At 39.3% G+C, this 15265-nt stretch overlaps 1 protein-coding gene across 3 annotated transcripts in view; it reads right to left on the reverse strand.

The window, feature by feature from the left end:
• UNC80 (unc-80 subunit of NALCN channel complex) overlaps positions 1 to 15265 on the reverse strand; it is a 225310-nt gene that overhangs the window by 30725 nt on the left and 179320 nt on the right. For all 3 annotated transcript variants that reach the window (XM_077771360.1, XM_077771350.1, XM_077771356.1), the window contains 4 exons: positions 12298 to 12468; positions 8926 to 9018; positions 6555 to 6590; positions 5975 to 6193 (listed from right to left, as the gene is read on the reverse strand). In XM_077771360.1, coding sequence (XP_077627486.1) covers positions 5975 to 6193; positions 6555 to 6590; positions 8926 to 9018; positions 12298 to 12468 — 519 coding nt within the window. The remainder of the gene's footprint in view (positions 1 to 5974; positions 6194 to 6554; positions 6591 to 8925; positions 9019 to 12297; positions 12469 to 15265) is intronic.

A 15265-nucleotide genomic window follows, 5' to 3' on the forward strand; every position in this document is an offset into this window, starting at 1 on the left:
AGGTTCCAGGCTCCCAGCTGTCAGCACAGAGCTGATGCGGGGCTCAAACTCATGAGCCATGAGATCATGACCTGAGCTGAAGTCAGATGCTTAACTGACTGAGCCAACCAGGTGCCCCTTTTCTTTTTTAAGACTTTATTTTTAAGCAATCTCTACACCCAATGTGGGGTTCAAACCCACAACCCTCAGATCAAGAGTTGCACACTCTACCAACTGAGCCAGCCAGGCACCCCAAATTTTTCTTTTTTTTTAATTTTCTATTTTTTTGAAGCAAATTTACCTTGGAAAAGCCCTGAAGATATAATCCTCAATCTCATGGTTAAAAGAGATCTTTTGTTTTTTGAAAGAGATCTTAATAACCCTCGGGCAGTGGGGTTCCATAAATTGGACCCCTGACTGGATCCTCTTTAAAAAATACGGCCTAAAGTAGAAATGAAAGATTTCATCTCTCAGGTCCCACTCAAGATTTAATGAATAAGAATATCCAAGGCTTGGGCCCAGAAATTTGTATCTTTTTTACTTTAATTTTGAAAGTTTTCAACATATACAAAGATAGAGAGGCAAGGATATAATGAGTCCTTCAAGATTTAACAGTGATCAATTCACATCCACTCCTGTTTCATTTATATCCCCACTTACTTCCCCTCCCCCGACTCCAAAATACTTTGAAGTAAATCCCAAACTTCAAATCATTTTATCAATATAGATATTCCAGCATGTGTCTCTAAGGACTTGAAAAATATTAATCACAATACAATTATGACAGCTACCAGGTTAAAAATAATTCCTACAAGAAGGAAGCTATCCAGTTAGTTTCCAAAATTCCCACATTTCATGATTCTTACATAAACTTAAACAAAAAAACAAATTGGAATTAAATAAGACCTATACATTCAATGGTTGATATTTCTCTTGAGTCTCTTTTAATTTGTAGGTTTTCCCTCTTCTGCTCTTGTTTGATGCCCTTATAATTTATTTCTTGAGGAAATCAGCTGCTTATCTTATAGTGTTTTCCACAGTCTCTATTTTCCTGATATAATCTCCACGCTATCATTTAATCTATCCCACTGCTTCCATATTTAATTCCATTTGTAGTTAGACTAGGGTTAGGCTAGATTAGGTTTTGATTTTCTGGAAAGCGTATTTAACAGTTGATGTGTACTTTCATCATGAGACACATGATCCCTGCTTGTCAGTCTCTGATATCAATTGCCAGTAGGGATCACTGCATAGTTTCATTAATTCATCAGAAGTAGTGCAATAGCAATGCTGTGTCACTCTTTTTCTCATGCATTAACTATAACATTTTAAGAAGGAGAAATTTCTCTTTGATTACTCCAAAAAATTTCTCTTTGCCTCTTAAGGCAAATGCTTGAGAGGACTTACAGTTTAAGAGCTCTTAGGTGATTCTGACAGGCACTCTGGTTGAGGAATCACAGCCAAACCACTGTCTCTCTATCACCTGGATCGCTCTACAGTAACTTCTAACTACAATCTGACCAGCGTCATGGCTGGGAAACTCACTACTGCTTAAGGCAGCTTCCTCCATCTTTGGAGGTCTACACTGTGAGAAGCTCTCCTCATATTAGGTCCCCAAATTCCCCCAGTTTCTTCCTTCTAGGCTTAATCTGGAAGCCTGAATTCAATCCATCTTCCCCATGGCAACCCTTCATTATCATGAAATAGTTATTTTCTTCTCTCCAGACTGAACATTATGCTTGTGGAAATTGTGTGTGAATGTGCAGGTCTTAAAGAAATCATGTTAAACGGCCTGTGTATTCTTCTGTTTATCTCTTTCACACAAATGTGCCATGCAGAAAATTCCTTACTTTTCAGGTTGTGTGTATGACAGATAAGAGCATATATCTACATACACATATTTCTTTCTCCTTATTATTTTATAGATAACACTGAGGAATGCTCGAGAAAGGATCAAACTGTCTTTTAAGTATAAAAACAATATTTAGAACTGAATTTGAGTCATTTATGCATTACTACCTGAACTTCTCTAATCCCTGCTGATTAAAAAATGAATTTCCTGATGTGATGCATCACATTGATTGATTTTCATCTTTTTAACACCAGCAGGCTTATATCAACAAAAGAAAAGATAAAAACCATATGATCCTATTGATAGATGCAGAAAAAGCATTAGGCAAAATACAGCATCCATTCTTAATAAAGAACCTTGAGAAAGTCGGGATAGAAGGAACTTACTTAAACATAATAAAAGCCATCTATGAGAAGCCCTCAGCTAACATCATCCTCAACGGGGAAAAACTGAGAGCTTTCCTCCTGAGATCAGGAACATGGCAGGGGTGCCCACTCTCACCACTGTTGTTTAACATAGTGCTGGAAGTCCTAGCCTCAGCCATCAGACAACAAAAGGAAATAAAAGGCATCAGAATTGGCAAAGAAGAAGTCAAACTCTTCACTTTTCATGACATGATACTCTACCTAGAAAACCTGACAGACTCCACCAGAAGCCTATTAGAACTGATCCATGAATTCAGCAAAGTTGCAGGATACAAAATCAATGTACAGAAATCAGTTGCATTTTTATACACCAACAATGAAGCAACAGAAAGAGAAATCAAGAAACTGACCCCATTCACAATTACACACACAAAAAAACCATAAAATACCTAGGAATAAACCNACTGAGCCCTGGGTGTTATATGGAAACCAACTTGACAGTAAACTATTAAAAAATGAATTTGCATTAAGCTTAAAACAAACATTTCCTTTAATATAGTGTTTGCTACACTATCAGATGGCTAATCTCTTAGTAAAAAAAAAATTCCTATGGCCCTTTCCCAGTGACAACACAAGAGATTTTCCCATTGAGAGGGAGAGTTGAAGAGATGTAGGCAGAGAGCGGAGGGGAGAGATGAGAGAGAGAGAGAAACATAGAGAGAGTGGGAGGGAGGAGAGAGAGAGGGAAAGAATTTGCAGATCTTATTAACTTGCTATATATACTACGGGGTTAGGCAAATGAAGCATTAAATTCCCGTAGGGCAGTAACTCTAATAGAATCCAGAGATCCTTGCATCAACCCTATCATGCAGGAGTGAAAGATTGCCTCTTGTACTGTCTCTTGGTTCTTTGACTTGAATTAAATACTTCATGTAAATATCTCCCCTATCTTTTATATCATGGCATTCCTGTTTTATCAATCCTCTCTCCTTGAATAATACTATCCATTCTTATGACGTTAAACACCACCTACGTGCTCACAGTTCTGGCTTCTACATATATCCAAATGTATACCTAATTTGTAAGAGAAAACCTAAATTATACCTTTTGATTGGTGCAGAGTCAAAGCACATGGGTCTATGCCTACTTAGCCACACAGAATATCTCTGGCCAGAGATAATGGCAAGTCCATTTTTATCAAAAGCTTGTTGTGAGAAATTGCATGAATAGAGGTCATTTAAGTCTATTTCCTGGCAGGAAAAATTTTGCCTATCCTCCAATAGGCAATGAATTAACTGTGCTTTTCAGTGACATTATCTTGGCATTAGAGAGGCTGCTCTTGCTAAAGTACATTATGATGTTATGCCAACGTTCAGTACCAACAGGCCTCCAGCCATGTGAAACTGGCACTTTATCTACTATGGAGGTTTTGTTCATCTCACAACTCTTTCCTTTTAGCAAACACCAACCAGGAGACATTTCTTATTCTTTGTATTTAAAAAAAAGCAATGTTTTATTGAACAACTATTTATTTTTATTTTATCGACACTATGATTTTATAAGTGGTCATTTCCTCCTCATTTCTTTGATAACTCAGAAACTCAAAATCAAATTTATGGTCATGAATAACATCTACTCTGATCAAATCATATAGATTTCCTATGTTAATATTATCATAAACATAATTATTTCCTTGCTATTTTTCCCCTTTGTTTTGACTCTCTAATTTGTATATTCTATCCCTCTGTTTAAGGCAACTTAAGTTGCCTCAGGTATTTTATAAAATAGTAAATACAGAAATACACACACATGATATATAGTACTTGCAACCATGCATATAGTAATTTTCTTCTTTTAATTTTAAATTTTTTGAGAGAGAGAGAGGGACAGAGACAGAGTGTGAGCAGGGGAGGGGCAGAGAGAGGGAGACACAGAATCTGAGGCAGGCTCCAGGCTCTGAGCTGTGAGCACAGAGCCTGACATAGGGCTTGAACTTGTGAACTGCAAGACCATGACCTAAGCTGAAGCTGGATGCTTAACCGACTGAGCCACCCAGGCACACCTCATTGAACCTTTAACAGGGTTTGGCCTTTAGAGAGAGCTCCAGACCTCTCTAACTAATACTTCCCCTTCCTCCAACTGCTTTAAGAAGTGTAGATACAAATGATCACATTATAGGACAGTTACTAACCCATGATCATGATCTTTCTCTCTCTCTCATCCATCTTTGAGGAATCTTGTCCCTTCACTCCCACAAAATGGCAGCTGATAGTAGTGATTTCCTGATTCTGGGAATGTGATGTTGTTCTCTTCACAGAATTACTTGCTTCAGGTAACCATGATCATTGGGAAAGGAGAAGAGATGGACTAAATGGAGCAGTGGGTTGCTATGGCAACAGGCTCTTACTACTTCAAACTTTCCTCCCCTTTTCCAGTGCAGATGCAGAAGTTCCCAGTGTGAGATAAGCTCTTCCACCTTGCTGTGCTGAACACAGAGGAAGCTCTGGAGGCCTGAGTGTGTGCCAACAACTCAGTGAATGTGAAATTAGCTTGGAGGAGAAAGAACCTGTGTTTTCTCTACACTTATGGGCTCTCACTTTCCCTCATGTAGTACTTTCTCAATTTTTCAAGGGATACTTTTAGGATAAAAGTCAACAACTATCAGGAAATTGGTGTGTTTTGCCAAACAGCAGCATTATTCCTGAATAACTAGAACCTAAACTGACTTTATAGATACAATAAACTTTTCTTTTTAAAAAATATTTTTTATGTTTTATTTTATATTTGGGAGGGGGGCAGAGAGACAGAGACAGAATCTGAAGCAGACTCCAGGCTCTGAGCTGTCAGCACAGAGCCCGACACCAAGCCGAACCACCAGCAGTGAGATCATGACCTGAGCTAAGGTCAGATGCTCAACCGACTGAGCCCCTACACTAAACTTTTCAAGTGCATATTTTATCACCCATGGAATTTTCCTTTCAAGGAATTTTTATGACCTCTTATAAACTGTTACAAATCTGAATGAAGATCTTGTGGAATCATGTTTCTTTTAAGAATCTGAAAATATAGACACGGACTTCACGATTTACACAACATGTGAGATGACATCACCAGAAGGAAGGAAATATGAGTGCACATTCTAGGGTCTCTCCCTGGCACACCAGAAGCAAAAATTTTTAAATGATGACTGGCCTCATCCAACTCAGAATTTCTACCAGGACACTTTTTGAAACTTTGGAAGGCCATCAAGCCCAATTTGTGGAAAAGGGATCTAAGCAAAGTGTGGTTCAGAGTTAAAACTGCTCACTTCCCTGCAGGGCTAATAACCAAGTCTTCAGGTAGTGTAGGAACAGGGCAAATCCTTGGGCAGAAGCAATAGTGTGCATTTTTTTTTTTTCATGCAAAATGATAGATCCCAGATTCTTGTGAAAAATTAGAATCTGGACAGTAAATGGTTCTTGGATGAAAGCTACTTTTCTAAGAATTTAGATGATGAAATTTCCCTTTTACTCTCTTTTATTGAGGAGCAAATATATGGACTATGTTTTTCTGCCTTCAAGAGCATTCTCCCCTATCTAACCTGAGGTCGTTTTTTTAATAGACTTAATATACATCTTCTGGATGGCTCTGTATGATATGCATCCAAGCCACAGGAAACAAATCATTCTGAGGACCCCAAGTTCTTATCCCAAGGAACTCCCTCTCCCAGCACCCACACCCCCAAACACACATCCCAAGTTCTGTCTACACTCAGGGGCAGGGAAAGCAAAGACAATACCTCATGTGTGACTTCACATCCAGCAACTCCAGGGCAGTAACCCGTGGCTCCCCAGCCAGGTTTTGCAAGATCTTCAGCCTTGGCCCACAGTGCTTGTAAAATTCGGTACAAATATTCAGCAAGGACTCCCGAGGTCTTCTAAACTCCTCCCGAGCAATTCGTTCATCCAGTTCCTCCCTGGGAAGCCCTTGCCCTTCCTCCAGTAAGTGAAGATTTTCCCTGGGGAATTATAAAAAGTTACCTGGGGGTCTGAAAAGGTATATGTGTGGCAACTAAGAGAGAAGGGTATCATGATGAAGTGAAACATAAGATTCCTTATATTATGTGTCATTTACATTAATGAAGCAATAAGCCAGGGCCTAGGAGAAGCTCATCTGAAGGGAAAAGAAGGTTTACCACCCTGGAAGAGATTGCCATCCCGAATGCAGTAGCTTTACCTGAGCCACTTTCTGAGGATTTACCCAGAGATAGTATGCCATGCATTAATTAAATGAAATCTAATGGAACCATAACTCAGCTCAAAAGGCAATAATCACAAGATGTCAGAATTAGTATGAAATCAGGGCTTGTCTTTCTGTACCTGATAAAGTGCAGTTTGGCGCCTTGTTCCTGGTACCTGGGGATCAGAAAAACAGTCTGCTTTACTCTCAGAGCAATAGTGGGATTATGATGTGGCTTGTTAAGAACGATTTCTCATGAAAAGCCCCTAAGCTACACATCTTAAAAAAATTAATTTTTTTTTTATTTTGAGAAAGAGAGGGAGCAAGTGGGGGAGGGGAAGAGGCAGAAAGAAGGAGAGAGAGAGAATCCCAAGCAGGCTCCAAGCCATCAGCAGAGAGTCCCATGCAGGGTTCAATCTCATGAACATGTGAGATCATGACCTTATCTGGAATCAATGTGGTTGCAATAGACACTTGAATAGTACTTGGCAATGAGAAAGAATGAAATCATGCCATTTGCAGCAACATGGGTGGAACTGGAAGGTATGCTGAGTGAAAACAGTCAGTGAGAGAAAGGTATCATGTTTTCACTCATATGTGGATCTTGAAAAATTTAACAGAAGACCATGGGGGAAGGGAAGGGGAAAAGGAAAGTAGTTACAGAGAGAGAGAGTCAAACCATAAGAGACTCTTCAATACAGAGAACAAACTGAGGGTTGATGGGGGTGTGGGGGAGAGGGGAAAATGGGTGATGGGCATTGAGGCAGGCACTTGTTGAGATGAGCACTGGGTGTTGTATGTAAGTAATCAACCATGGGAATCTACCCCAAAAACCAAGAGCACACCTTACACACTGTATGTTAGCCAATTTGACAATAAAGGATATAAAAAAATTATGGAAAAGAAAATAAAAACAAAAAGAACACAACAAAACAAAACCAGAGCTGGCCGATTAATCAACTGAGCCACTCAGGCACCCTGAAGCCACACATTTTGATAAGCTCACAAATGCACATATACTAATCCTAAAATATAAATTTTTTTAATCTTTCATTTGGCTACTACACATGTTGCAAGTATAGCTGGTATGAAAGCTGTCCCATTGCTATATAATTTGTAGAAAGACATTTAAATACATATGAAGTCACAGAATATAGCCAAATGAGGGGACTTTTGAAAACCTTTGAAAGTAACATGAATCTAAGTTACAGTTTTAACACCATGTGCTCTGTTTCAAGTGATCAGAGGAAGAAATATGGGGGACTTCCTTTTAGTTCTGGAGACTTATTGGTTTATGGCTGATTAATAATAGGACTTTAGATGCTCTCTTTTTCAATGTACCTTTCATTTGGTAGTTAAATCTAGCCCCTGAAATCACTGAACAATGTATTTATTTTTTTCTTAATATAAGAAATTGAGCATGAGCTAACCGTCACTCAAGTAATTTATACTTGGGCTTAGTATTTATTTTTTATTATTAAAAAGTGTTTTTTTTTTAACATTTATTTATTTTTGAGAGACAGAAAGAGATAGGGCACGAGCAGGGGAGGGGGGGAGAGAGAGAGAGGCTCCAGGCTCTGAGCTGTCAGCATAGAGCCCCACACAGGGCTCAAGCCCACAAACCATGAGATCTTGACCTAAAGTGAAATCAGACACTTAACTGACTAAGACACCCAGGTGCCCCTGTTTTATTTTTAATGTAAATGATGAACAGGGAATTAACTTTATATAAAGAATAATACGTACGTAAAACTGTGCTTCAGAGGGAGCGGAAAATTACTTAGCTTCTCCTTAAGATCTCCCTACTAACTAACTATGCCATATTGGGAGAAAAGAACTTTTTCTCTAACTGATTTGGGGTCCACCCTATCTTAAATCTTCCTTGGAGGAAGAAGCTAATTGGTGTGTGTGTGTGTGTGTGTGTGTGTGTGTGTGTGTGTGTGTGTGTGTNTGTGTGTGTGTTAGGGTAATTAGAGGTTAACACAGACAGAATGAAGCAGCTTAAGTATTAACTAGTGTAGCCAGTGTGTGAGTTACACCAACACAGGGAGGGAGATTAAGTCAATGACCATGAAAGTATCATTTAAGGACCTAACTCAAAATTTGGATGAAATGTATATGGAAAATCTGTCCAGATGAAAGAAAGTTGACCCTGTATAACTGCCCCGGGAATGAGAAACCACCGCCTGATTATTATTGTCTCATTTGGCTTTTTCTTGGAGGCATATGAAACAAGACCAGAATAGTTCAAAGACCACCCAGGAGGCATAGAACATCTTTCACGTTCATGCAAACAAACCGCCACAGATGCCAGTTTATGAAGGTGGCTTGGATTTCTCTTCGATGCTTTCAAAAGAAGCCTTGTAACTCTAAACTCTCACCTTCTTTTCTTTTCCTTGGAGAGTTTCACACTCAGTATTGACTATTTTCAAGATTCCTTTCATTCCCAACAGTTGAGACTCAGGTTGTATGAAACGGAGGGACCATAGAGGAATAAGGTGAATGAATTACCTGGTGTTCACCCCAGACGACATGGTGTGATTGGCTGTGGTGGTTCCTTTATGGCCTTGGTCACACCTGCTCATCTGTGGGGCTGTCATGGGCCTGCAACAGGGACAGTAATGGCCACACCAAAACAACAGCAGGAGAAATAGATACATTTACAAGGTCCTCAAGTTATGGAAACACACTTAAGTTTTAAATGACTTGTAGAGTCTTCAAAAGAGGTTGTCTAGTTGGGCTTTTCTGTCACACTCTTGCTGTTTCTGTTTTGAGAGACACTTCAAAGGGAATGTTGGTTCCCAGGAGTCTATTAGCATACCATGATTTAAGTTCTTCTATTTCTTGGTTTTGAGTAATAAACTACGACACTTCAAGCCAGATATTTATAAGCTCAGACTTCTAAGTCTGTAGGATTCAGGGAGTTAAGAGCTCATTTTTCAATTTTACAGGTACCAGGAAGCTAACCATTATAGACAATAAGTTAAAGGTAAAGGTGTACACACACCATTTTGGCTGCCCATGTTGTAATCAATATTACCACCTCATTTTATCTGAAAAACCATCAAAGAATGAAAGAATCCTTCTAGTCAAAATTAAACCTAAGACTACCCAGAAGAGTGAGTATATTAGTATCTGTTATAAGTTAGTAATTTAGATATTCAGAAATAGATTTGAATCATCTCATTTTATATCCTCAGTGTTTACTTTAAATACTAGGTAATCTTTGCCCCTGTATTAGCATCTGAGACAGGGTAAGGATGATACAGCTTTTCAAAGCTTGAATGAACTCTTTAAGGCTTGCTTTTATGATGCTCATTTTCTGTATGCTGGGTGTGGCTGGAAAGTAAGCTTTTAACAATCACAATAGACCATCTCTTCCTGTGCCATTGTTGTGATAGGCAGAATGTAAAGACAGACAGCTGTACTCCTCTGGGGGTTACCTCAGTGATTACCATATGTTACAGTGCAAAAGGGCAATTATCTGGGTGGGCCTCATCATATGGCACCAGCTCTTAATAAGCAGAGTTTTCCCTTTGGAGGAGCAGATAGATTTGAAGGATGAGAAGAGCTCAGGGCACCATTGCTGGCTGGAAGATAGAAGGAGCCATGTGAGCAGGCAGGCAGGTACCTTCTGAGTGGCCCCTGGCTGACAAAAAGGGAAGAGAACCTCAGACCTAAAACTGCATGGGGCTGGATTCTCCCAAAAACCTAAACAAACTTAGACGTTCCCCTAGAATTTTCCCCCAGAACTTTCCGGTAAGAGCCCAGCATGACTGCCATCTTGATTTGGGCCTTGTGAGACCCTGAGCAGAGAATCCAGCTGAGCCTGCCCAGACTTCTGGCCTATGGAAATAGGAGATAATAAATGTTTTGTTCTATGCCTCTAAATTTGTGGTAATGTATTAGATAATGCTAAAAAATTAACATCAATATAGTTATAATACACTTATTTGTGTGTTACAACCTTTATAACTATTATTTTTCATGAGTAAAGAAATTAGGAATGTGGAAGTGAAATGGGGTTCTTCTTATCTTCTTTTTGTATAAAGAGCAAAGTCAATTTTATTGTGAATAATTGCAGCTGACCAAGGAGGCTAGTTCCCCCTTCACCAAAAGAATATAAAATACACTGGAATATTTAGAACCACAGAATTTTATTTTATTTTATTATTTTTATTTTTTGAAGTTTACTTATTTATTTTGAAAGAGAGGAAGAGAGAGAGAGAGACAGAGAGAGAGAGAGAGAAGAAAGAAAATTCCAAGCAGGCGCTGCTGACAGCACAGAACCTGACATGGGGCTCAATACCACAAATTATGAGATCATGACCTGATCTGAAATCAAGAGTCAGAAGCTCAAATGACTGAGCCACCCAAGGGTCCCTGGAGCCACAGAATTTTAAATGTCAACGCTTCATCCATAACTCTTGGTGGGATTTTGGGTAAGTCAATTTTGGATAAGTTAATTGATCTATTAACTTCTCTCCTAGAAAAGAGGGAAGCACAAATATAGCAAAATGAGAAGTAACAAAAGTGGCACTGATTACTCCTCTCTCCTCTAACGGCAGGAAGGGGCTGGTGATGCAACCAGAGAGGCGCAGAAGGAAGAATGTGAGTCTGATATATCTCCTTGGGATGTTCTTCCTCCTAGGACTCTGATGAAACGATCATCAAAGCACTGGGACTGTGTTCCATTGGAAGAGGCAGTTTGGCATGGAGCCTTGTTCCACTGCATCCCAGCTTGTGAGCCAGATGCACAGAGGCTCTTCAGCACTGGCAGTCTACCAAAACTTTTGGGCTACATTCTGCTTGCCTAGGTTGGCAACGCAGCTCATGATTAGAAACTAAACATATATTGACTTAGTGAATCACAATCTCCCTCCTCTCCTACTTGCTGGTGCATGTTAGAGAAGTCCTTCCTGGATTGAGGGATTTCAGCTAGACTTCTCATCAACAAGGCAAGATGGGTCTGAGAAAGTTGGTGCCTTTTGGTGGAAGTAAATCACAAACAGAATTTAGGCTAAGGATGTGGTCAAATGGGATAGAAGAGCAAAGACATCAACTCAGGAAGAAGGCTTCCCCACCTCCACTCCAGGGAACAATATCTCCTTCTAGCTAATTTTATGTGGGAATAGACAAAGAAAGTCAGTGATCTGAAGAACTTCCTATCTCCATTTTGCCTCGCTCTCCTCACTCTGTCTGCCCCCATGCCTTCCATCCCCATCCAGCCTCTCAATGCCTTCTGCTTCTGCACCCAAAACCCAAGTGATAGCACTAACTTCTTTGTCCTTTATTTAGGGCTGAACTCTGGTGTCAATGTACCTTTCCATTCCCAAATCCCTCAGCCTATTATTCCAGCACCACCGAGCCTTGCTTCACAGAGAACCTGTTAATTCCAGCATTAGAATAAAATTCTGTCATTAATGTTTGTTTATATAGTTTCAAAACGACAGCACAAAAACCACAGCTCTTTACAAACAGCAAAATAATAAAAGAAGGCTTAGTTGGAATTGCAGACATTTCATGTCACATAAAATAACATAAAAGCTAATAAAAATACATATCGCATTTTCATCTTCACTATATTGGTCCTTTTTTCAAAAAGATTTCTTTGCCACTGGGTTAAAACTGCCACAGAAACTCAGCAAGCTCCATGCAAATGTGTTCATGGTATTATTATTATGACTATTCAGAGTACTGAGCACTATTTATTCAAACAACTTAGGGAATGTTTGCAGTTTTAAGCCACACAGAGCTGAAATTAGGCAAGTGTCTATCAATAAAGAGAGGGCTCTTAGAGATTTTTAGTTACCGCATTTTTTCGTCATCTTTTTGGTAGATATATACACTGTGAGGCCATGAACATTTTTGTGACGGGATTACCTGGTGAGGACCTCCACACTGTACAACAGGGCCTGCAGGGATGTCGCGAGCGCAGCGGTGGCAGCGATCTCTTCTCGGGCAGCAGGCACTGTCTCCACTTGTGACGTCTGCCTCTTTAGCTTTTGTAGGTAACACGGGACTAGAGCTTCCAAGACCATCAGCATCTGAAGACTTTAATCAACAGAAAGGAAACCAAGTCACATTTTACATTCTACTGTTGTTGACTGTGTCGTATTTAGGAGCGTGGAGGAATGAAGAGCCTCGAGAGTGATGACTGATTCTAGGCACCCTTCCCACGCCACCCAAGTCAAGCATAAGCAAAGCTAATGGAAATATTGACCAACATCAACTAATTAATTAATTAATTGAGCATCCAGTTAAAGGTGATGAAAGTCGGCTTGCCTTTATCAAGGGAGGGTAAAATTAGCATATACACAACTGGTTGAAAGAACAGTAGAATGTTAACAGGTGGAGCTATGTACTCTTTTTAGGGAAACAGGCATCACAATGATCAATAAAGCTTCCACTCAGGGATTTGCTGAGAGTGGTTTTTACCTGAAACAAATTTTACACAAGATAAAGCCTTTCCCCGGGAGGCTGGCTTCTTAAAGTTTAAGCAGTTTTCGAGAAAGAATCTGTGGAAACAGCCACTGTAATGCAGGTCTGAAAATAGCTGCTTACTAGAGTGAATAATAAAAAATCTCAAATGTATTTTGCTAATAAGAAACACATGTTAGGGGCACCTGGGTGGCTCAGTCGGTTGAGCGCCCAACTTCAGCTCAGGTCATGATCTCACTGTTTGTGAGTTCGAGCCCCACTTCAGGCTCACTGCTGTCAGCCTGTCAGTGTAGAGGCTGCTTCAGATCCTCTGTACCCCTCTCTCTGCCCCTCTCCCAGTTGGGCTCTCCCCAACGCCCCCCCACACACAAAAAGAAACACATGTTAAGTATAAGTGCATAGAAACACTGAAGGTAAAAGTAAGAACAAACACCAAGCAAACTTATTATAAAGCTGTAATAACTAAGATGGTGTAATAGTGGTGCAAGTGATGATAGAAGCAGAAAAATGTTCACCTTTAGTACAGAAGGCTGACCTATAACTACATAGTTCTGGTAACAATCAAATACATAGTGGTTGCTACATTCTTAAAGAGTTTAATGACTGCCTGTGTACTTCATCAGTAGTTAATATTGAGCTAAGTGGTAAGCACCAGAGAAATCTTGCAAAAGTAGTTTTATGAGAAGTTCAAAGAAGACCTTTATGATCTAATACTCCCTGCACATCCCTTCTGCCCTGAGCACTAAGCATATAACAACCAGCTTTATACAGCAAAAAATATACTGCTTCCTGCCCACAGGTCCTGTCCCTGTGCTACTTAAATAAACTTACTAATTTCCACCATACAATGTCTCAAGAATTCTTTCTTGGAAAAAAAAGTAATTTTTTTTGTTGGCCATTGCATTCCATGACCCCACAACACAAGGAAAGACAAACAGACACATGGACCAGAATAATTAATCTGAAACAAATCCACAGATACTTGATTTATAACAAGGATGAAATTGCAATGCAATGTGAAATGCTAGTCTTTTCCATAAATGGTGCTTGATCTATTGTCTACTAGTATTTACAAGGAAAAAAAATTCTTGACCCTCACTTTACACCATACCAAAAATTAATTTCAGATGGATTAGCAATCTGAATATGCAGGTAAAACAAATAAGGCATCTGGCAGATAATATAAGGGACATATTAATAATCTTGAGTTAGCTATGTTTTCTTAAGAGGATACAGAAAGCACTAAGCAATAAGGAAAAGAGTGGTACATTGGACAACATTAAAATGAAGAACTCTGTTCATTGAAAGATAATATTAAGTAAGTAAAATTATAAGTCACAGAGTAAGAGATGTTATTTGAAATACACATAACCAGGGGCGCCTGGGTGGCTTAGTCGGTTAAGCGTCCGACTTTCGCTTAGGTCATGATCTTGCGGTTCGTGAGTTCGAGCCCCGCGTCGGGCTCTGTGCTGACTGCCAGCTCAGAGCCTGGAGCCTGTTTCAGAGTCTGTGACTCCTTCTCTCTCTGACCCTTCCCTGCTCATGCTGTCTCTCTCTCTCTCCTAGAAATAAATTAAAAAAAAAAAAAGAAATACACATAACCAGTGTAACGCTGGGGTAGGCATGTAAGAGGTCAAGAGAGTCCACATACGCAGCTGTTTCTAACCCCAAGTTCAAAGATGTTATGCTGCCGTCTTGTACTCAGCAACCACTACATATTGGCAAACTAACAATGCTATGTATCAGGGACTCTCTTCCCCCAAAAAACTAGTTGTTAAATGTTTACCAGCACACCAGTCCATATAAGCTAAAAAAGTACTTACATCAGACTCTTCAGACAAATTCTACATATCAAATTAAAAAATACTGATAGTCTCATTTAAAAATGGGTAGAAGACTTCAAGAGGCTCTTTGCAAAAGTAGATATCTAAATTCCAATAAACATTTGGAAAACTTCCAAACCTTTCAATTTGCAAGAGGGAAAGGAAATTAAAACCACAATGAGATCTCACTAAAAACCAATAAAATAGCTGAAATAAAGACTGAGTATCAAGTGCTAATGAGCCAGTAGAGTACTGGAATACTTCTATACCACTGGTGGGAAAGGAAATTGACATAACCACTTTGGAAAACTGGTAGTATCTTCTAAAGCAAAACATACACACATTTCATGACCTAGGATAGCATTTCTACCTCCAGAAATACAGACATGTGTGCTCAAAAAGATATATGCAAAAATGTTTGCTGAAGCATTATTTGTAATAGCTTCAAATTAGATATAACCCAAATGTTGGTCAACAAGAAATTAATTGTGGCATAGACATTAAATCAAATATTACAGATGAATGAAGAACAAACTATGGTTACACACAAGGATCAAATATGGTTCCAATATCTCACATGAGATATC

The sequence above is a fragment of the Crocuta crocuta genome, unplaced genomic scaffold, assembly GCF_008692635.1.
Source record: "Crocuta crocuta isolate KB4526 unplaced genomic scaffold, BGI_CrCroc_1.0 scaffold160, whole genome shotgun sequence".
Taxonomy (NCBI): domain Eukaryota; kingdom Metazoa; phylum Chordata; class Mammalia; order Carnivora; family Hyaenidae; genus Crocuta; species Crocuta crocuta.